This window comes from Vanessa tameamea, chromosome 19 (assembly GCF_037043105.1).
Source record: "Vanessa tameamea isolate UH-Manoa-2023 chromosome 19, ilVanTame1 primary haplotype, whole genome shotgun sequence".
Classification (NCBI taxonomy): domain Eukaryota; kingdom Metazoa; phylum Arthropoda; class Insecta; order Lepidoptera; family Nymphalidae; genus Vanessa; species Vanessa tameamea.
Genome location: NC_087327.1, coordinates 11,179,612 through 11,204,357, shown reverse-complemented (window position 1 = coordinate 11,204,357; position 24,746 = coordinate 11,179,612). Strand labels below are relative to the sequence as shown.

The 24,746-nt window shown below is 33.3% G+C and overlaps 1 protein-coding gene across 1 annotated transcript; it reads left to right on the top strand.

Moving 5' to 3' along the window:
* The first annotated feature begins 1,784 nt into the window (after nt 1–1,784).
* On the top strand, nt 1,785–23,966 carry LOC113393832 (high affinity copper uptake protein 1-like). The gene is made up of 4 exons (XM_026630913.2): nt 1,785–1,992; nt 19,887–19,975; nt 21,761–21,996; nt 22,861–23,966. The coding sequence occupies exons 2-4, from the start codon at nt 19,889–19,891 to the stop codon at nt 23,060–23,062; spliced, it is 525 nt and encodes a 174-aa protein (XP_026486698.2). The 5' UTR covers nt 1,785–1,992; nt 19,887–19,888; the 3' UTR covers nt 23,063–23,966.
* Nucleotides 23,967–24,746: the final 780 nt, after the last annotated feature.

Below are 24,746 nucleotides of genomic sequence, written 5' to 3'. Positions count from 1 at the left end.
ATGTAGACGCTGCTCCAATGCAGGTTGGATACTTACGTGATAGAATTTTGTCCGGCGCACAAGTCAATTTACCACCAAATTAAGTACATGAAAATTCAGTGTTACTTGAACGAAGAACCATCGGTTAAGGTTCATATATTCTGCTTTCTGTCATCAATTGTTCTGTTTCAATTAGTATAAGTTCATACCAATAATGTTATATGGTGAGTTCTTTAACGGGACAATCTAAGACTATTAACTGTGATTGTCTAATTGGTATTTTAAAAGTGTTAAATGCTAATGAGTTTTAAAATAGAGCTAGGCAATCGTTATTCAATTTATAATATAGTATTACATCACTTCCTCGATGAGATGACGGCGGGTTAGTGAATTTGTCCTAACGCTTGGCATGCAGTGCGCGCGCGCAGCATAATCCGTAGCGCTTTGATGTATAGTGATGTCGTACATTCGATTTGAAATGAGTACTTAACGCAATTTATTAATCTGGATAAGTTATAATACTTTAGTAAGTTTAACATTTAATTAGCGATGGAAGTGTCAATCTTTGTATATAAATATAGTGTAATAAAATTAATTAATAAGTTAATTTAACTTTATAAAAGTATTTCTTTCAATACGCTATAACAATATTTTAATATTTTTTTCAAGTATAATTTTGTATTTATAGTTTAAAACTTTACGCTAAGAAAATAGTATAACATATCGATATTACGATTATCGTTTAGAGAGAACAACACTATACTCTTAACACTACGCTTTACTTTCAAAACTCATAAAACGTGTGACCATTCATTCAATAGCTGTAACATTCCAATAGCTGCTATTATCTTGAAATAGAACATTCCAAACCGTGAAAATAATTGTATGTACACTTCAAAAATTATTATTCTTATTTTAAATACATTTCTTAAATTTAGAACAAATAAAAGAAATGCGTTAGTGTTGTCGATATTTAATATCAACAATTACATCAACAAAATTATGTAAATAACTCGATGATAACCAGTTTCACGTCTCTACTAACGCGCCATAGAACACTAAGTGCTTGGAATTGACACGCGTTAATAAAGCAGCAATTACGAAAGATCTACACGAAATAATTAAAAGTTATTTTTTTTTATTATATAAATAAAAAATTGGTAATTACATTTATCCCTTTTTTCGTAATGATTTGACACTAATTTGAGATCAGTTCGACTTCATTTCACATTATTACAAGTAAGCTAGATAGACCAGTACATATCATGTGTAATCATTATAAAATTGGAGTATTTTTACAATATAATATAAGATTAGGCTCATAAATGGTACCATGGTCATAATGGTCTTTAGGCACACTCACAATTGCAATAAATTCGTTTTTAATTAAAGTGCATTTATTAAGTTGTTATATTGACAACGGTGATAACTCGCTTACGACGGTAACTCAATCAACTTGGCTAAACCTATAATTTCTACTAGATATACATACTATGTATGATCTTGTATTGTCCTGATTATGTAATGTATGGATGGATTCTATATTAAGAAAATAGAATCCATCTCGTTTCCCTGTATTGATCATATTTGTCATTACGACCGAGCTCCATAATTGTAAAGTAGAACACACAACAGCATTAAATTCCATGGTTGGCAGGGCATTTGCAAATTATGAGAAAAATAATATTTTCGACGTCTTACCATCAGGTCCTGCAAAAAATCATAGTTTTATGACACTTCTGATAAATTTTCAATTCAAAGTAACATATAGTGACGTAACGCATGGTATCTCTGTGCAGCGACTGCGGCCGAGTTCTCTTTAAAGTTACAAACGAAACAACCGCCATAGTCATTAGGCATTCCCGCGCGCGTTGCCGCCACTCGAGCACGTTTCGCGCGACCATTTGACAGTTCACTTTTTTTACGTGCCAGTGTTGACAAATAAAAAGCAATTATTTACATTTAAATAAAAACTTTTCCGTAATTATTTTGTGTGACAAGTGTTGAAATCCGGTGAGTTTAATAAATGATTTCGTTTGCGGTTGGTGGAGCTTGATGGGCTATGTCCTTGCGATAGTAAATTACAATGTTATTAAAGTAATTGTGCAGTTTTTTACGGCGGTGCTTATTATTATGAATCGAGAAATAACTCAGCGATAATAATTTATATGGATAAGGATTGTAAATTCAACTGAAAATAGTTTATGTGCGGTTGTTAAATTGAACACATTTTACAATATTTATCAAAATTCTACATGGAAATAAGGAGGTTAAATGAAAAATGTAACAAGAAATAGACCTTCGTTGTTATGTTTTATCTGTAATCTAATTTTTTCGCACCGGTTTCGAAGTCAGGCATTCAATCAGGAGAACAGTTTTAGTGGTACAACGAAAAATTTTGTAAAAAAAAAATGTAATCTTGACAGTTAATTGAGATCGTGAATTCGAAAATGCAGTCTGTTGACATGCGATATTATATAAAATTATTACATTTAATGTATGAAATATATATATATATATCGACTTACCAAATTTATCATTACGGTTTTACCGACGAAATGCGAGGTTCATAAAGAGGTATTCACCAATTTCGCCATATCCGAGATCGAGATTGCACAGATAAAAATAAAGTTTTCAACTAATGAAGAATACAATAGTCTTAAAATACAATGTGCGAAGAAGATTATAATTAATCTAAACTCTCAACAAAGTTTGCAAATACAATCAACTTTCTATAAAACATTTTTTTTATTTATAATATTTGGATAAAACCGCGCGCCACATCTAGTGTTTAAAAAAAGTAACGTCCATACCGGAGATTCAATAAAAATAATTTAACCCGCACTTTTACATAAAATTGAATACCATTTAACGTTGCAACATCAAGAGTCCAAGGTGTTTCATTCAAGTTATGTATTTAGTTGCAGCATTGAAACTTTTATAATTAGCTGTAGGATTTAACACACGTGTGTGTTCCACGGTAGATATACAAGTAAATACATATGTAAGTACGTAAACTTTAAGTTGTTAAATCTTTTGATGGACGTACCGGTTCTTGATGAAATACCGACTAAATGGTTCCTGGTAGTGCTTTTTTTGACCTGCAGTACGATTCTGTAAAAATACTTCACATTTTGACATTTCGCGCTCGAGTTATGCTGTGAGTTTCGACTTTAACTACTAACAATCGATAATATTATATTTAATTGATTGTATTATTGCTGCGTTACAGAAGTAAAAAACAACAAACAAACAAATCACATTACATTACATTTTACAATAGCAGCCTGTAAATTTCCCACTGCTGGGCTAAGGCCTCCTCTCCCTTTGAGGAGAAGGTTTGAAGCATATTCCACCAAGCTGCTCCAATGCGAGTTGGTGGAATACACATGTCGCAGAATTTCTTTGAAATTAGACACATGCAGGTTTCCTCACGATGTTTTCCTTCACCGCCGAGCACGAGATGAATTATAAACACAAATTAAGCACGTGAAATTCAGTGGTGCTTGCCTAGGTTTGAACCCGAAATCATCGGTTAAAACGCACGCGTTCTAACTACTGAGCCATCTCGGCGTTCTAACCACTGGGCCATCTCGGCAACAAATCACATATAACAATATATTTAAATTTAACATACGTTAAAATAAACTAAATTCTTTCTTATTAAACGCACGGACCACGGATTCGGAATGAATAATCTACATCGCAAAACTGTTTTCTAGATCTGCTTTTATATACAATATTAATAATTTAAAAAAAAATTAAAATTGTAACCCCGCTTTCTGCTTGCATACGGTGCAGATAACGTTTTGGGAAAATGTAATAAAAGACCGGAAATGTTACTAATTTACCATTTAAGAATTACTATTAAGACACCATCTTATTACTATTCATTGAAATAATACTTATTAGATGGATTTAAGCTCGGTTCTAGGTCTGATCATGAACGATAATTGTGAATACTCAACCGATTCTGTTTTGTTTTTAAAAGGGCAACTATGAAAACTGAGAAGACGAGTTCCTTCTCGCTGGAAGCAGTTTTCCGAAACGGTGGTAGAGTTGAAATATTATCGATTCAAAAATGTTTCATTGCAATATTTTATTTGAATAAAATATACATTTCGATTTGATTTTTGTTGATACTTCACGAGTAGCTACAATGTTATGTAAATAACACATCTAGGGCTTCTGGCAGAGATCTCTCGCACAGATTAGTAAACCTGAGAACGCTATTCCTCACTACATGTTTGAATATCTAATGGTACGTAAAATAATTAATAATTAACACATTACTTAATGCAATATATATGTTTAGATTATTGTAATTATGAAACAGTTATTTCATTGTATATGCATGAACGTTCATTGACATGAATAAATACAAACGAAATGCGTTTTATATGTCATTGATAAAACGAACAGTACATAAAACCACATTTATTCGTTTTAATTTTGAATTAAATATCAAGAAATGAAACGAATAGAAGTATATTTTGAGGTTAACTTATAAAAAAACAGCGACATTTGAAATCAAACAAAGAGTGTACATTATTATGTTTTACGGGTAAAAATAGCACAAATGTTTCGACTAAACAAACATATTATTATTATCATAGTTAACAGCAGCTGATGATGTCGTGATTACTTGGCAATTATAGCCACAGGTTCCATTCTCAACAATGAATACCATGTAGTTAACCATGCTGAAGTGGAATGTGATAGGTTAATGTCGGAAATGCAAACACCATAAAGATGAGAAAAGATTTAATTCTTGTGTTAACATGTTCGAGAACGTTTCAGAAGCAAGTGAGAGATGTCAAAAGAAAAACTATACATCTAAGGAACATTATTTATGACCCAATTATTAAGCATTTACAGAGTAAGTTACAATAGACATTATGTGAGACCTAATACGTAATTATTTTCCTTATGACATTGTGTTTATAAAGACAGCTCCCCTCATTATCCGACGGGAGTTCAGGGGTAGGCACTGAACCAACGGGTGACGAGCTCCACTAAGCACGCTTCTAACACTACCAAGTTTTCAAATCAATTGTTTCCATGTTGAACAGACAGCCATCACACGTCCTGTTTCGTGACATAGTCGGATTGTTATCTTTGAAAATATTATTAATTTGTAGAACTCTTATTATTGAAAATTAGGCTCGTACTTCTTAATGTGCCTTATACAGACAAAGGTTTAAAAATTATTAGGATTAACTTAAGTAATGGATAGCAGTTTTTAAGGCCACTATCATGAGACGAGACCTCCTGCCTTATCCTGATGCACAACAAATGAACGATTAATATTTATTTTATTAGTTATTATTACATGCAAATATATCTCTCATTGTTTCGTTCTCTGTTAAAACGTCGAGTGCTTAGCGATGTTTTAGAACAATACAATTACGTAAATTTTCGTAATCACACACGTAACATACTTGACCTTTGTTTACCGATCGCCGGTCGAGTGGACGCCGTAATCTTGCACGCACGTTATAATCGTACATTCGTATAATTAAATTCAACGTAAACTAGGTTAAATTTAGTGGTTAAATAATGAGTTTAATATTATTTTAAGTAACAACATTAGCTAACTCACCACGCTGCTCCAATGCGGATCGGTGGATACGAATTTTAATCCCCCACATGTACGATGTTTTCCTTTCCCACCGACCACGAGATGAACACAAATGAGCACGTAAAAAATCTAATTTGTTCGCCCGCGCTTGAACTTTAAATTATCATTTAAAATTCAAACTTTCTAACCACTGGATCATCTCGGCTCTTACGAAAATAATTACAAATAGTGAAGTCCCAGACTCTTGAAGTAGGCGTGCACCTGTGTTACAGAACTCATCGCCCTATACCTACTATAATATAATGATAAGTTTTGGTACAGCTTCAGTCAAACCTTGACATTCCTGACATAAACTATAAAACACAAACACGAAACAAAATAAAATCTTAACAAAAAAATACTCGATAAATCTAAAAACTGATTTGTGTGGGTTTGCGTTTGTATAAATGCATTTGTGCCGTACAATACCACAACAATACTATAATTGTACATAGATACATAATTATCGATACATTCAGACTGTTACCGCGTCTGATAGTGCAATATTTTTTTTATTGTAGATACTTGACGATGACGTTCGCTTGTAGTTTCGCAATTCAACATTCTAACAATAAGCAGATTTATATTTTGGATGGTTTATATCAGAACACCGCAAGATTCGATAATGTACTGATTAAATAAAAATTAAACAATACTGTTTTCAATAAAAATTCCTCTGTTTTATTTAATTATTAAAAAAAGCATTGACCTTAAAATTTAAATAACTTAATTATTTCGTTTAGTTTGTACTTTGAATAATGTAATCACATACAAACATACATAATTATGTTGTAAGCAAGATGCAACGGGTGGTTAATGAGATGTATTTATTATGTTATTTAAAAGCTCCGTTCTTTTTTTAATAATCTATGTCGGCGAATGGATATATGTTCCATCTGATGGTAAGTGGTCACTACTGCCCATTGGCGCCGTCAGTAATTTTAACCATTCCTTAGACTCCAATGCGCCATCAACCTAAGATATGATGTCCCTTGTGTCTGCAGTAACACCGGCTCACTTGCGTTTACAATTGAAACATAACAATTTTAAGTATTACATTTAATTTCATAGTTCGTCATCATCTCACATGAGATGATCATTTATTTACGAAAATCTATCCAATAGATTAAAATAGCTAACGCTATTTAGATATTATTTTGTCTATGATAAAACAAAGGCGAGAGTTAAGACGGTAGAGCTAATTTAAATTCAACAACAGCCTATCCAGTTTAACCTTCTTTGACTTTTTGAGAGTGTGACTTTATCCAGCAGGAAGGTCATTAAATATAAACTTACATTTTATAAGTCTCATCACGAGAACTCCCAAACTAGTCGTTTGTCTTGCTTCTTAAATCTTTCTCGTCGTATTAGACTTACTGTCTTATTGGATTATGGGATTGCATATTTTAATGCACACGCATTTGTTCACTATATTAAGGTTCCTATAGCTGTGTGTGTTCTTGCCAGTTGGTTAATCTCCCTTAAGAGTTATTTTATGGTATCGGTATGCCGGCGAGCAAATAAGCCACCTGATGGTAAGTGGTCACTACCGCCCATAGACAATGGCGCTGTAAGAAATATTAACCATTCCTTACATCACAATGCGTCACCGACCTTGGGAGCTAAGATGTTATGTCCCTTGTGCCTGTAGTTACACTGGCTCATTCTCCCTTCAAACCGGCACACAACAATACTGAGTACTGCTGTTTGGCGATTAGAATATCTGATGAGTGGGTGGTACCTACCCACCCGGCCTTGCCCACACAAAGCCCTACCAAGTAAATGTGGCCATCGCCGCCAAAATCCGGCAAATGGACGTCATCACCATACCATATTACAACGTAATAAAACAAGACAATGAGACATTACTACAAAACACACAACGCTCGGTAATCAAGATTACAATTAAATAGTGCTCTTCACAAAAAAATTTTCCTCAATATTACCAAAGTCACTCATGTGCAGTAACAGACACGCGTATAAAATGAGACGATCTAATGGCACATATCCGTGCAGCTCGTCCCTCACTGAAACTGATTTTATTGTTTTAAATTACATCAAATGATCCGGCTTCTGCAGCCCATACGAGCCAACTGGAACCTTGTAAATATAATCCGTTGATCCATTTTTACTGAACTCCGTCGTGAGTATTGAAGGAGTTAATTTGAAAAAGTTCACAGTAGGTGCAGACGGATATATCATTTTGATTGTTATCGAAGTGATTTACTTGGCTGCTAAATTACCAAATTACCAACGATTGCATGTTTTCAGCACCCGTGATGATGGTCAAGTCTTGGACCAAGAGTGATGCGCCCAAGAAAGGCTCTTAAATATGTGTTCTAAAGGGGACCTCTTCTCCCCTCAATAAATTCGCTCAGATCGCCAGCAACTTGCAGCTGTGCGCTTTCTGTGCATAAAATGTAACCGCATTATCATCTATGAAGAGCAACATCGCGAAATCTGTGTATTGTCAGATGAAATGTACGCATTGGAATAAGGTCCTACTCCTCGAGAGGAAAGGAGGAGTTTGCCCAATGCACATTTACAAGTTTCTTTTTGATACCTTTTTTCTTTAATCATTTCAAATGGATGAATAATAGTTTAAAATCACTGGCTGTACCTAGTTTGAATGTAAACGAAACATGTATAATATCACGCTAGTAAATCATATGGCGGCGTAACGGGAAGAACCTAACGACCACAACACGAATATCACAGTATTTTCCTTATAGTTTAACTTTGATTTTATATACGGTCATAATTACCTCAGATCTAAAAAATAAACACCAGCGATGACAATCCATTTTATATTCCATATGAATTATATAGTTTTTCTACAAATCCCAAAGTTAATTCTATAAACATTAAAAGCTTCGTAAAAAAGAGAATGGAAAATTTATCCAAAAAAATATATATATATTGCATTTGGTCAAAGTATCGCCGTATTGACGATGAATTTCATAATTTGGAAAAATACCATTTACGTCATTGTAAAAAGGTCCCAGCCATTCGGCCTATATACACTGACACTGTAAGAAAGGTTATATTAAAACAAATCATACAAAAAACTTTTAAACGACCACTTTTGATAGTGTGGTAATCTAATTGCATGACCTACCACCATCCGAGTAATATAATAATAAATAATAAGACCCAGAGATTTACCTGCCACAAAAACCAGTGGCAGACCAATTAGTCGCGTCAACAATAGTTTTTTTCATTGTTTTAATCTTAAATTAGTATTGTATGTTAATAATGATGTTCGACAAATGAAGTTGAATTCACTCGGATATTTTCCTTTAAACGTCTGACGATCTCTGCGGTTGATTTTGGTTAGCGAGTGTCTCGTGCTTAGGTCTAAGTGTAAGATGCCCTAGGTATAACGTGATACCGGTTCTCGCAAACTAGTTCCAACAATTGCATCTGTTTCCTCGTTGAATTGTGCACCTCTGAATATATTCAGTTGGGCATACGTGCTATCTTATAGTGGTTTTAGTTCAATATACCATTAGTGACTGTTCTTTTTTTACGTAATTGCTATGTATGCACATATTAAATTTGTATATAAAGGTTATTTCTTAGTAAAATTATTGATGAGTTACGAATGTGTCTAGATTTTAAAACATTAACCTAACAGCCAAATTAAAAAAACAACATCGCGATTTCTAAGGCATTCTCACACAGGCGTCACAAGGCGTCGCACAACCACTCTGTGGAACCAGCTTCCGTCGGCGTTTTTTCCGAACCGATACGATTTGGGAACCTTCAAAAAAAGAGCCTGCATATTTCTTAAAGGCTGGCAACGTATCTGCAAGGCTCCTGGTATTGCAGATGTCCAAGGGCGGTGCTAATCACTTCCCCTCAGGTGAGCCTCATGCCCGTTTGCCACGTACTATAAAAAAACCAGTTGGACAGGTAGTAGAAATTTGAACACACAAACTTGTCACTAGAAAAACGAAGCAGATAAACATATGTAGATACGACATGTAACTCCCTACAATATTTGTTATACTATCGTTTATTTACCCAACTTACAGGTTCCCTTATCAAAGTACACGAGGAGATACCGTTACCTTAGTATTGGTGAACGGCACACATCGATAGACAGATAATATCGTACAAATATCACTTTGACTTTCAGAAGTCAAAGAGGTGAAAACATTTTAGTCAAACAATACATTTCAAAACTATATCCTGCTTGGTTAAGGCCTCCTCTCCTTTTCAAGGGAAATGGTTTGAGCTTACTCTATCGAGCTGTTCCAAGGCGTTGGTGGACGCTTCACTATATAAAAGATAAAAATAATAACAACTCGTAAATAACATAGTATTTTTTTTATGGCATTGGTTGGCGGACGAGCATATGGGCCACCTGATGATAAGTGGTTACCACTGCTCATAGACAAAGGCGCTGTAAGAAATATGCGCCACTAACCTTGAGAACTAAGATGTTGTGTCCCTTGTGCCTGTGATTACACTGGCTCGCTCACCCTTCTAACTGGAACACAACAATACAGAGTACTGTTATTTGGCGGTAGAATATCTGATGAGTGGGTGGTACCTACACAGACGGGCTTGCACAAAGCCCTACCACCAAGTTAAAAGTTTAAAATACACTATATGATATTATTCAAAACGCCAGGTTTCATTACCAGCGGTTTAATTGCTAACGCGTGACCCTTACGGATACTCAGATCTACAAAATAAAGAGCTTACTATATACTTAGTTTTTATTTAATCTTTTATTTATATTTAAACAAAATAAATTTTAATAGCTTAAATTCCACTTCACAATTGAATTTATAAAATTTCGAATGTAACTATTAAAATGTAAACGAATTATTAAAAAAAAGACGTATTCTATTGAACATATTAATTTATATATAAATAAGATTAGTGTATATTTTTATTATATTATAGGTATAAGGTATTTAATGCACTCGCCAATTCTGATTTAGAAGGACGCGCCGCGGTCGATGACTAGTAAATAAATAAAAACTTATTCAAATATAAGCTGTGATGTTCTTATCAAATATTTACTTGAACATTGATAACGCTAAGATTTAGTTTTGCTTCGATATCTCTCCGTACAGATACCCGGCTATTGATCGATGGTTTGTAAATAGTTTCGTAAGCGGCCTTCGCTGCGCTTGCGCAGGTCAGAGGATTGCGCGTCGGATCAATTGTAGGGCGACTACTTTTACGATTTTTACGACATTCGATTATAGAAAGTTTCCCTTCATGGTTTTTATAAATTATTATTAAACATATCTCTCTGCGACGTAACGGCAAGTCAAAATATTCGTCCAAGACTCGTGTAGTCTCGGGTGAACGTGATTTCGTCCATGTGAGCGGCGCACGCGCTGGTCTGAACGTCGCTTTTAGCGCAAACACACTATTCGCTACACATCACAACTTACCTCATGCCTGACTCAGCGAACGTTAAAATATTTTCCATTATTTTCGTAGAACAGAAGACAAAAAGAAAAACAATTACAATTATTTCATATTTATCCGAAACTAAGACGCGTGAAGTGGTGTGTCAGGTGAATCGGGGGCGAGTCAGCTGCTGTTTATATTGTAAATTAACAAATTTCGCTTTTTAAAGAACGGTATTGTAGCGCGCTCTTGACGAGGACTTTGTTCACAAAGCGATTGTTTTTTAAGTAACGGGTATGGCATTCCTTTACTGCTAGATTAAGGGACTTCATATTTTATTTCGTTCTCTTTAAATATTCATAGTAATATAATATTATTAATATGAAAGCGTCAGGTCACTACGGTGATGGGTGAAAGGCGAAATGAAATGGACGTATCGAGTAACGATTTGCAATACAAAACGAAAACTAAAGACGATATCTGTAGATTATATCGTAACGTAATCTTAATACTCATCCGGAATCAATAAATCGTTGGAGGAAAGTGTTACACTACAAATGCCCAACTGTTGGACCAAGACTTTCTGTACTCCTGAGGAGTTTACCACGCACGTGTTTAGTGGAAAATGATGTGGCAGAATTTCAACCAACACAAGCAAGTTTTCTTACGGTGTTTCCCTGTACCGAGTACAATATGAATAATAATAATCGCATCTTGCATACTTGTCAAGTTGCCAATCAAGCTTGGACTTTCAATATTTAAATAAGATTCTTACGTGTTCTTGCCACTGGACCATTTCCGCTCAAGTGGGCATCCATGTAGTTAACTATAGTCTGTAAGACAAATCGTTCAAAAAAATTTTCACTGAAATTGTGTATATAATTCATCTCGTGCTTTGCGGTGAAGTAAAACATCGTGACGAAAATTGCATGTGTCTAATTTTAATGAAATTCTGCGATATGTACTTCCACCAATCCGCATTGGAGCAGCGAGCAGGAATTAGCTCAATACCTTCCCGTCAGAGGAAGAGGAGGCCTTAGCCCAGCAGTGGGACATTTACAGGCTACGTTACATTACATTCCTTTTTAATTTTACTAATCTAAGATTTAATTTTCGTCAAGATTCGTTGAATTCTTGGGTTACATGTAGTTTCTCGTATCTCGGAATAGAATAAACAATTTTACTCAACGCCCAGCGAAGCGAATCTAAAGGTGATTAATGATGATTATGACGGTATTGTTTATAAATATAACGTATTAGTTCTATAACATGAAATACATATACATAAAAACATTTACCTCAATACATTGTAAAGACAATAGCACCTGTGCAAATACGGGTCATTTTCAAAAAACTATACCGCATGAGTAATATAAGCGTAGAATTAAGAATTATAAACGGTCTTATTAAGTATCGAATGCTTGTGTTACTATTCGATAGTAGATAATAATACTTTTAATTTTATCTGATATATTTATTTATTAAGAACCACAGCAGTCACTCAGTCACAGTCACCCTAACTTAATACAAAGTGTGCCTGTCAAAACATGTATTTTAAGGTACAATACACAAATATAATGTTTTTTACTAAAGTCATTTTATATTACAAAAACACTAGAGATTATTTTTTTCGATTTAAAAATAAAGCAATAAACATTATTATTTACGAGAGTAGTAATATAATTTATCGCACTAATAACATTTTAACAAAACAATTTAAATAAAAATAAAAATATATATATACGTATTAAAACGACATACTTTTTATTTCATACAAAACTCGAAATTACGCTTCGAATTTTGCATCATTATTATTTTAATGATTGAGGCTCTGTAGCTGTAGAAATTGGTACTAAGCTATTACATAATACCCTCCTTATGTAATGTATGTATCAACTGAATACACTTTGATTTTATTAAAATACGCGGCTAGACTTTCTCGACGATCCCGAGACCAGCCTTCGTGCGTATTCTGTTCGAATGACAGAAGAAACGAAGAACATAAAGTAGAAGAAGAAGAAAATGAAGTAACATAAATGAACATGTACCAATCGTTTTGCTAATAGACAATAGATCTGCTGTTTTAAATAATACGAAAGGTTCTTGATTAATATATCTTTATTTATAATTCAATTCCATTAAAATACTTATATCCTTCGTCCAAATTTGTCAACATTGAAAAACCTTTCTTTCGAAGCTATTATTTACGAGTCCATAGTTACCATAGTCTAAGTCATTTCTTTATCTTTACTTTCCTGTAATTAGTTTACACTATATATATTTGAGTGGACTAGTATACCCGTAAACGGGTGCATCCTCAAAGCTCGGGGTAGGTATCACCATGATATGCTTCATATATTATACAGGTAACAGTAACAACTAGATAACAGTAAACTGATACACACCAGAGTTGGTGGCGCCCTGGCTATCTAAGGAATGGTTAATATATCTTACTGCATCTGTGACTACGGGCGGTGATGATTACCATCAAGGTACCCGTTTGCTCGTCCGCTTATTCTTATAGTGCATTGGGATAGCAATCCGATGTCCGCTGGAGATAGATCAGACTAAGACTTAGCATGCTTTTCGAAGAATCAGTGTTTAATTACGTCAACTAACGCCAAATTCTATCTTCGAGTTGCTAAATTTGCAGACATGAAACAGGTATGGGCTCATTGACGCAGGCTTCGTACCTGGGGCTGCACGATTGGCCTAATAACTAATAAGTCACAACACTGTCGAGACACCTACTAAAGCATAACATTTCGCGGATACACGAACAAAACTTCCGTACGACATCGTCCAAAGACACGCATTTACAAAATACCCTGAGGCAACAATTTGCACCTCGGAAATCAAATGACAAACAAACTGAGCTAACACTAATATTGTCACAGCGTATCCATTTATAAAAGTCTAACGGACAAACAAACAAAACCAACACAACCAAATTATATGAACACAAAAATAAAATTGTCCTTACTTAAAAAACATAATTACTAGTTTCCGCTCGCGACGACGCCTGCGTGTGCGGGAATGTTTTGTAAGGTGTTACGTGCGCACCGTAGGCTGTTCGCCCTCGTCCTTAGCATCTCAAAATCCCCATGATATTATTAAGAAGAAAAAACATATATGTATAGTATATCCAATATTGATACCGATTTTATATTTTATGTATTATTATCAGTAGGTAATATTATGCTTAAAAGGTAATTGCTATCATAAATAATTTTAATTGAGGTAAACATAACAACAAATAAAATAACCGCTTAGTTTTATTACCGACGTATCTTAAACAAATTAAGAAGATTTATTATATAATAAATCAAACAAAATAAAGTCAACAAAATTTGACATTTGAGAGTGACGTGTCTATTTTCCCCCAACATTTAAACTTGTAATATTTTTTTTGTTAGAGCTGCCATCTGTTAAAAATTACTTGTTGGTATGGCTTTGTGCTGCCTGGTCTGGGTATGTATCACCCACTTATCAGACATTCTACCGCCAAATAGCAGTACTCAGTAACGTTGTGTTTGAAGGGTGGGTGAGCCAGTGTAGCTACAGGTACAAGGGACATAACATCTTAGTTCCCAAGGTTGGTGGCGCATTGGCAATGTAAGGAATGGTTAATATATCTTATAGCCATTGTCTAAGGGCGGTGGCCTTAAAAAAGTTAAACGTTGACGGCCGGAGTGTGAGAGAGGCGGTTTATTCGGAATAGAAATACAAAAAGATAATTAATATATAAAACCTGATACATATACATTATATTAAATAAAATTAAACAGTCATAGTCACGTTCATTCAGAAAATGTTACAGATTAAACATTAATAACAAATAACGCGTAGTTTAATATTTTCTTGGGTTTTTCTTATTGTAATTATGACAAGGTTTTATCGAGCTCACTCACTAGTCCATATCTGAAAAATGGTGCATCGAAAACGAGAGAGTAGTTGAGAGATATCTCTCAACTATTGTCGAAATTTCTACCAAAAATTGAATATTATCCCTCGGAATTGAAGAGAATGTGTCTTATATTTCTGTGGTGTCAATTTTAATTTCTACGGGTAATGAATTATGGTCGAATTTCGAGTGGACGACAATCAATAATACAGATAAATTAATACAGGTAATAGTCATAAAATTCTTGCACCTTCCTCTATAAATATTTCACCTGGGATTTCCCTAATTCGTAACAAATTAGGAAAAACCGAACAGACCAGAGAGATGATCGGCCAATATCTAGTCGCCTTGAACGAACTCCTGGACATCCCTGTTCTAGATCTCGATACTGTATGCAATTTGTGGTCAACACAATGGTCACCGCGCCAAGGATCAATTTCGATACGGATGCGCGCCATTGTTTCATTGATGGTCATTATTATTGGTCGAAGTCGTGAGATAACAACTGTGTCGTGTTTTTTTCACCTTCTTATTTATTCTATCAATTTTGCGATACGCTATGTTTGAATAAACTTGATTGCTGATAACAGTGTACAGTTTGGATTATTTAATACCTTTAGTGTTTTATCTGTGTGTTAAAAATTACCACAGACTAAAAAGCCGATAAATCCATTTAAAAGGTTACGGTAATTTAATCCAATTTTTGTTATTGATGATTACCGAAAGTCAAATTTATTAATCATTTTTATATTTTATCTTTTAATTATATTCTTTATTTTTTTCTAAAACTGGAAACAACAATCTTAGCAACACCCATAGTTTCCATTAGTTAATATAGGTTTAATTATATTCGTTTGATAAAAGGGAGCAACTTGGTACTTAGTTTCATTCCGATTCATCTCAGTAGAATCTATATTCCGAAACGTTGGCGAGTTATGTCTGTAAATCTGGCAAGTATTTAAATTTCGAACGTTTGAATGAAAAGAATAGCTTAAAATATGTACCATAAAATAATTCAGGATAAAAATGACATAAACTTCAGAACGCCAACAAACTGAAGCAGAACGCAACACCAATTCGGCGAATATTTTTGGCCGCGTGAACAGAAGTATTAAAAATAATAATTAATAATAAAACAATCAGTTAGCAATTAATGATTACATTATATTTTATTAGAAGGTATCTTAGCTCTTAATTACTTATTCGATTAGGTTTATCTAAGTCTGTGTTGATTGTTTTAAATCTTGATTTATTTATAATTGAAAGTTAACTCATAACGTGCGAATGTGTTATTTGTATTTAAATAGAATTGAATCTATATAAGATCGTATCGATCACCGACAATAGTTAAGTTACGTGTCTTCCTGTGCGACGCGTAGTGTTGTAAAACAATCTAGAATTAACATATCGATATCTCTTTAATGTGTGCTGCTCAGAGGAATCTCGGGAAACTAATACTGCCATTAGATTTATTTGATGTTCTATTTTAATAGTAAAACAATGACTGCTGAACTAAAGCTCGTTTTGAAAACAACTTTGGAGCCTATGGAGAATAATTCTAATAATGATTACTAATTAATAACCTCTATGATACGTGTCTGATCCTGTTCCGATTTAACTTCAACCGAAACGCAACTAGATCGCTGTCAGTAGAATAGACAAATGCATAAAATCAACGATTGCATATCGATTCGATGGCGATAAAGTGACAATTCGTTTACAGAATTGTTCTCCTGGTGGCGTATTTTCTTACGACGGATGCAGATTTACAAACGATATTTTCCTTTGACTTTGGAAATTTGAAAATATAAATTTCCGCGGGCACGTTTTCCGTGCCTTTGGTTTATCTTTTTTAATTTATCGTATTCTTAACGTCCTCGAGTGTTTAACGCAGCATCTCTATAAAAATTCTAGGATTACTGATTTAATTTGTCTTTCATAACAGAAATCACTATTTTTGTTTTAATTAAGAATTATGCGAAATAATTAAAGGAAACGATTTTAACAATATTTCAAATTACTTGAAATGGATTTTTGGCATTCCGTACTTTTCGACAGTACCAATACAGCTAGGCTAATGAACCGTCGATGGTTGCGACTTTAGCTTGGCAGCACTAGCAGCTTCGGTCGATGTGCATCCTTGACACTGCGCCGCTTGGACGCACGTTGTATGTTACGCTATTGTTCTATACTTTACATATTATATCATATTCATATCGTAACATAACACTTGTGTTACCTCAATTTCGATTAACACAACCTTAAAGATCATTACGAAACTAAACTATTAATTAGTACAGCTCAGTTTCTCTTAATCAATTGTTTTAAATCTAATCTCCGTTTGTTGTGAGAATTCGTTCTATCTGTTGATGATCGAATGGATGATTTAATATTGTTTATTATTTATTTTAGGGTTACCTGATATTAAGTGGTACAGCCCATAGACACTGGCGCTGTAAAAGTGTTAACCATTCCTTAAATCACCACCACGCCTTGGAAACTTACACGCAACAATATTAGTATTGTTCGTTTGATGGTTTAATATGTGTTGAGTGGGTAAACTACTCAGACCATCTACTCTAATCTAATCTACCATCAAGTATAGAATTAGTTGAATTTCATTCTTTAAGATTATTCTATAAAGTTATATTGTTTGAATTAATAAGCCATCGATGAAATACAATGTGATCAGTTCATGTTGCACGAGTTGAGTGAGCTCAAGGTGAGCTACATTTTCTGAGCTGCTGCTCGAAAAAAAAAACATAAACACTCTGGCATGTACTAAACTCGTAGTTAGTCTTACTCGTAGTGACTCTCCATAGTCGTGTAGTCTTCGCTTCTAGTGTATTTTTTATTTTGATTGGTTATATTTTCTGAAGTACCTGCTTGTTATTTAAAATATATTTTTTTAAAGAAATAAGAACTATTAATAAATATTTCTTTGTTTATTTATTTCCGTAATGACCGGAAACCAACTAGATATAAAACTTCTTGAGCATATACATAATATATATCATAGATTATTCAAGCTCTCGGCCAATGATATCGCGTCGATCGATGTCAAATGTTATTTATTTGGCTTTTGTGGTTTCAATAGGGTATATGTAGTTTCTTATTTATATTTGATAAACAAACGTTGTGTATCTTGTGATAGCTGGTAATTTTACTATTTCCTTGTTATTTACAAATGATGTGTATTTTCCCACACATTTAATCATCAGTCCTCTGTCCAAAGTTTGCTTGAGAGATTGCTGCTTTAGTGATAAATCTGCCTGTTGCAACTTATTTACTGATACAGTTTTCTTAATTAGTTATTGATTAATTTTAGTTGATAAAGTGCAATAAAGAGTTTATAAATATAAAGTGACAGTTTTAGAATCTTATCAATCTTCCGATATAAAAATATTTGGTAAAAGAGATCAGCTTATTTTTAAGCTTATTATAATAATAAATACAATATGAATAGTAAGCAAAATTACTCTGCAATTGGGACCAGAAACGAATTATTTATCATATTAACATTCAGGTTGCAGGCAAGGGTCACCTCATAGTAAGTGCTGTAATGATAGTACCAAGTGCTGTAAGAAATTTTACCACTGATCGTGGAATCATGGAAACTAAAATGTTACGTCCCTGGTGACTACACCTACCTATAAAGAAAAATTATGTGGGCGTTGGACAAAATATCATACTTAGTACAGTATGGACGGTTGTTAATTTCTTGAAAGGATTAGTTTTTCGCACAAATAATATAATTGTCTATGAAGCGTAATAATTCAGTGGCTACCATCACCTCGACAAATATTGTAAGCCGAACGAATCGTTTGAATTTAATACGAGGTTTCACTTGGTTCAATAACAACAGATCGTATTATAATATAAGCTTCAAAGCGTGTCTGTGAGGGGTTGGGGGGGACGTCTATGTACTTTTCTGTGTCTCGTGTATGATGGTCCGTTGACTCGCTTTCGCATTTATAAATTATATTGTGAAATTCACGTAAATACAATTAAAAAACAAACATTTTATATATATCTTAACTATTTCACATTTTTATAAGACACGGAACCCTAAAATTGAAACTTGATACAAGATATTGCTTATCTGACATTAGTAATTTCGCAAGCTGATCTAGGAAAACCCGAGGTCTGCAAGTGCACTGACAGATCGGTTGCGCAAGTGCGCACGCGCAGTGAAAGCTGAACTTGCAAAACTACTTTATTTAAATTGTGTTTACGATCTTGTCTAAAGGCTGATTAGTGTATTTAGTAATAAATGTAAATTAAATTAATCTATAATTTAATTATTCTATGTTGATACAAAACATATAGCAATTTTCGAAAATTGAGTCCTGTCTGTTTATATATTAACCATCAAACCTCTATGTAACTTACATAGAGGTTTGAAATGATACATACCTAGTTATTTCAATCAAAATAAAAAAAACAGCCACGAATGACCGCGAACGGTGACGAGAATTCTAGATGATTCTCCGTTGAATCACAATTCCGATTCACGGGACGAAAAATTAACCCCCTTCCGTAACTAGTGGAGGGAATATCATAAGATATGTTTTACTCCAAGGTCCAAGTGTTTCAAATCTAAATTATATATGTGAAAAATTAATTAATATATTCATATAAACAGTAACAGACATTGTATAAACACGAGAAGCAAAGACAAAGAGAATAAAAGTATTATTTCGTTATCATACAGACTATATGTATGTATAAATGTTATTTGCAAATAATGAACACGGAGGTCATCCATTAATGAAAAAAAATAACTACGGCGTTTATTGACGGTTCTCTGCGAAATCTTCCGAAAGGGTGGTAGCCTTACCTACATTTAATATATTTTTTAATTTCAATTCGAAATACACGCCAGTTTCTTTTTAAAATCTGCTTCGGTAAAAATAAACAGACATTACAGTATTTTAACACTTTTATGACGTTAATAGACTTATTGATTTACAATTATTTAAAATTAAAAAAATGTATTTGTTACAGAAATGAATCAAGTTATGGAATTGCATCACGACCATGACCACGACCACGACCACGACCACGGCGGCTGCGGCTCCAGCCACAAAATGGTGGTATGTAATCTAAACCAAATCATGTAAAATATTTTGATTTATAATGGCATATATTATAATTATTTATTATCATTTTTTTTCCTTATATTATATTCAGAAATTTTTAAATGTAGGAATTTAAATAAATAAAAAAATAACCAAAAAAAAGACGGTACTAAAATAAAACAGTGACTTTACTTGTAAAAGAAATGTCGCCAAGTCTGGCATCGCTCGCTGTCACCTAGTTTGCCCTTGTGAACGATAAGAGTATGTCGTTATCGGCGCCACAAAACCGCGGCTGCACAAGTGTATCCCGAGTTCCCACCGACCACAAATTCGGAAGTCGAAAATAGACCTTTAGATAGCGTACTAATATCATAAACATAACATTTGATGACGTGTAAATCAGACAACCACTGAAATGCCCTGCATATTTGTTATATATGTAGTAATTCCAGAACCAGCCCAGTACCAGATAATGTTCAAAAATGTTCAATTGTAAAATTTAAAAGAATCGTTAAAGAGCTTTTGTGTGCTAAAGGATTTTACAACACTAATGACTTTTTAGTTGATTGCACTCTTTGGAAATGAGACGATCCCCTCCAGGCTGTTTCAAATAACGAAAATATATTTATTGTTGTTGTACTTGAAATCAGTAATTGTAAAATACTACGTACATTTAAAAAAAAACAGTTGAGATTCTTTCGCCAGTTATTCTCAGGTCCGAGGTAATAATTTCCGAACCAGTGGTAGATTTTTGACTATAAATAAGCAAGTTTAACACTTATATATTGAATAAAGATTTTTGACCTCGTCTCCTTTTGAGAAGATTGATACAATTGTAGCTAATTTTCATCAGACTAAACCTCGTATCCTCACGGTGTTTTCAGCGCCGAGCACGAGATGAATTCAACAAAAAAAACTAAAAACATGAAAATTTTAAGTTGTGTTTGTTTTGAGTTTTATATAAAATTTGTATTTTATTTTAAGTATATGTTACATACAATATGTTACTGTAAGCGATTGTTACTTTTAAGTAAACAAAATAGAAATGTGCGTGTTATCTGAGCTCCATTATGATTGGTTGGTAGCACAGCAATCCTTATCATAATAATAATAATTACAATGGTTTAAAGTTAGTTAAGTTAATCATATAAAATGTAACTTAGAAATGTATGTTGGTTTTGGTACCGTTTGCTTCGAGCTATAAAAATTAAGTTTTTTTACGACACATTAACACACTACTTCGCCCACATAAAAGTTTTTGTTTAAAAATGAAGACATATTTATAATAATAGTGTAATTACAATTACATATAACATTTCTAATATCACAAGATAAAAAGTCATTATGTGTGGCCTTGCGTTCGCTCGTATAAGATAAAACATTATTTACATACTATTAAAACCTAATGAGAAAGATAACGAATATTTTAGCTCGCTGGGCAGGTACACCGTCCACTCATAGTACTGTTGTGCTCCGATTTATAGGGTGAGTGAGTCAGTGTAACTCCAGGCACAGGGAACATAACATCTTAGCTCCCAAGGTTGGCGACGCAATGACTATATAAGGAATAATATTTCTTCCAGGGCCAGTGGCTTTGTGCGATGTTGACCACTTACCATGATATTGTAAATTGGGTAATGGGCAACCTGATGGTAGTGGTACCAACTGCATAGTTAACCCACACACGTGAAATAAAAATATAGGTCGACAGTGTAAATTTAGGCCTGTCTTCTTATAACAAGAATAGCACTAAAAAGTGGTAAATTTCGACATCTTATTGAACCGTCAAACCTTTTTCAGTTCCACGCGGGCGTCTGTCAGGAGATCTTGTTCGAAGGATGGATGACCACGACAGCATTGGAGCTGTTCGGGTCCGCTGTTGCGATATTCCTCGCAGCTGTACTCTACGAAGGACTCAAGTACTACAGAGAAGCCCTCCACGCGAGGGCGACGTCCGCTACAGGGGACTCCCAAGTCAACATCACCAAGAACGAATGCGGATCTGGCGGGAACTGCGGAGGAACAGCTGTTGTGAAGTAAGAAAAATAATGTACATAGTATATTCAACCGGATTTTTGGAACAGTCTGATACAATTTCGGAAGAAACATACGTAGTATATTTCTATAGAATATGTTTTAATAGATGATGACCTTGAGTATTGAGGTTACCCTACGTAGCCCCGTATCGAATATACTAAGACCTTACAATCTAAAACAAATATTCCTCTTATTAGGCAACATTCATTACTTAAATTAACAATACCGTGATAATATTATCAAAGATTAGAAGCATTAGGAAAAAGTTAATTCTTATTGAGTTGACAATAAATTATTCTATGTAACGATGTTCCGAGCCGTAAAAAGTTTGAAAAACGATCGGTACTATAGAAACAATTTATTTGTTTTATTTTACGATCGTTGCGGTTACGTGTTTTGAATTATATTGTGTACAATTTATTATTTTTTTATGTTAATATAGTTTGTTATAATTCGTTGTGAACCATTTCGCTGACAGTAAATTACTTTACTTTGTACTTGGATTTAAAAATGTAACACTTAATTACGCTGCTCTAAATAATCTCGTGTATTTAAAAATTAATTAAAATGACACAAGTAGGTATTTCAATTCGGGATAGTATTTAATTTTTTATGTCATCGCTACTTTCTTGTGTGCGACGAACTTTAATGCGTATCCATTAAAAAAAAAGTAGAATAAGCAATATTCGAAACTGTCAAATTTATATATTTTTCTCAAATTTTCAATAATTAATTATGATCGAATATTGACAATGACAATTGACGGTCCCAATTCATTTCTATTATACAGCGCCATCTATTGGAGAACATGTATAATAATAACATTAATTCACCAAATTTATTAATTTGTCTCTTATTTTCAGATACACAATGCTGTCGTCGGGCCACATCATACAAACGATAATGCATTTCATTCAGTCGACTGCGTCCTACATCCTTATGTTGGTGTTCATGACTTACAATGTGTGGCTCTGCCTGGCGCTGGTCTTAGGTCTAGCTCTGGGCTATTTCTTCTTCGGGTGGCGGAAAAGCAACGTCGTAGACGTCAATGAACACTGTCAATAAACAAAACTACACAAATAACAACCCTTAAAAATAATTTATGTAACTATTTATAAGTCAGTATAAGCCGAGTAATATTAAAACATATCATAAATTGGCAATAATTAAACGTAATATTTCAGACTTTTATATAAAATAAAATATATAATTGATTATAAATTTAATTGTGAGTTGAGAACTTTATTAAAAAAATGTGAGTTCTATTGTATTATTTCTAATATTTTAAATATTAAAAAAAAAATTAGAAATGCACAATGAGCTTTAAGTAAATGTAACTGTAAAAATATGTATATTAAGTATACGCATTTGTACATTCTTACATCTTATACATTTGAAATTTATATACAACTTGCGCCACCTAGTGTTAAGTAGCAAAAAATAGCTTGAATATTATGGAGTGATAGATGGCGCTGCTAACCTGAAAACAATCAAAAAATTAATGTACCTTATTTACAGTATAAATCGTTTTTTAATCAATGCAGTTTATTTAATTTTTTCAAACATTATGTGTTAAAAGTCAATTATTATGTCGTCTTATCCAAATCAATCTTGCCCGTGTGTATTTTTTATATAATAAATTTAGTATTTGTAAATAAATTAAACAACATTCCTTTTATTTCCTTCAAGAAGCATATAAATAGATAATTTAAGTTTACAATATTAGTATTTTTGATAACTGGATAAGTACTGAAAGCTTAACTCTTAAAAATGATAGGTATTTACCTAATTTAAATTCTTCTTTTACATCAAACATGGCCATCAATCCTATTTCTCTCTGTAATTACTTGTGATATTGAATTAGTTAAGATTATAATATTGTAGAATATATTTTAATGTTTAGATGTTTCTACCTTATTCATTAGATAATTAGGTATGAAGTAATAAAGAATATTTTATTACTAATGAATTTTATTATTTTTATTTAAGAGTTTAATGTCAATCCTAAAAATATAAGTACTAGAATCGTAATTTTAAAATAAAAATTCTTGCATGCAAGATGTGTACTGAAATATAAAACATACTAAAAGATATAACATACTAAATGATATAAGGGGAAATGAGTGACGAATGAATTTATCAAAGATTCTCTTAAGAGCACTTTTGAATAGCCAATTTGAAAGCTGAAATGAAACGCTACCAAAAGCTTGGAATATACCTACGTTCTAACGAACCTATAAAGAAAAAATATAAGTACTGGCCATCCTAGAGAAATAGTTAAATAGCGTGCACAATTAATATATAAAACGACTGTAATATGCTAATAAATCAATATAGTGAATGTTTATTGTCACGCAACCTATTAAATAATAAATAAATATAACAAGTGAGAATAGCATCTGACTTCAACGCCTGGAGAAGTGTAATCGATCCACCTTTTCATAACAAAGAAATTATCTTACAAACATTTTAAGATTAAGACCCACAAGACCATGTAGAATCGGATTTGACTAAATTAGTTTTCTTTACATACAAAATTAATTCATCGAATGCTTTCTCACTTTATAATTTACTCCAACTTTTTAATAAATAGAAAAAAATATATAATACATTTGTTTTTATTGTATGTACGTCCGTGTGAGCAATATAGTAACTAACTACTGAGTTGCTTGCCGCTTTTTCTCGGTAGAATCTACCAAGAAAAAGCATTCAGAAGAGATTGATCACACAAATAATAGATTTACATGTA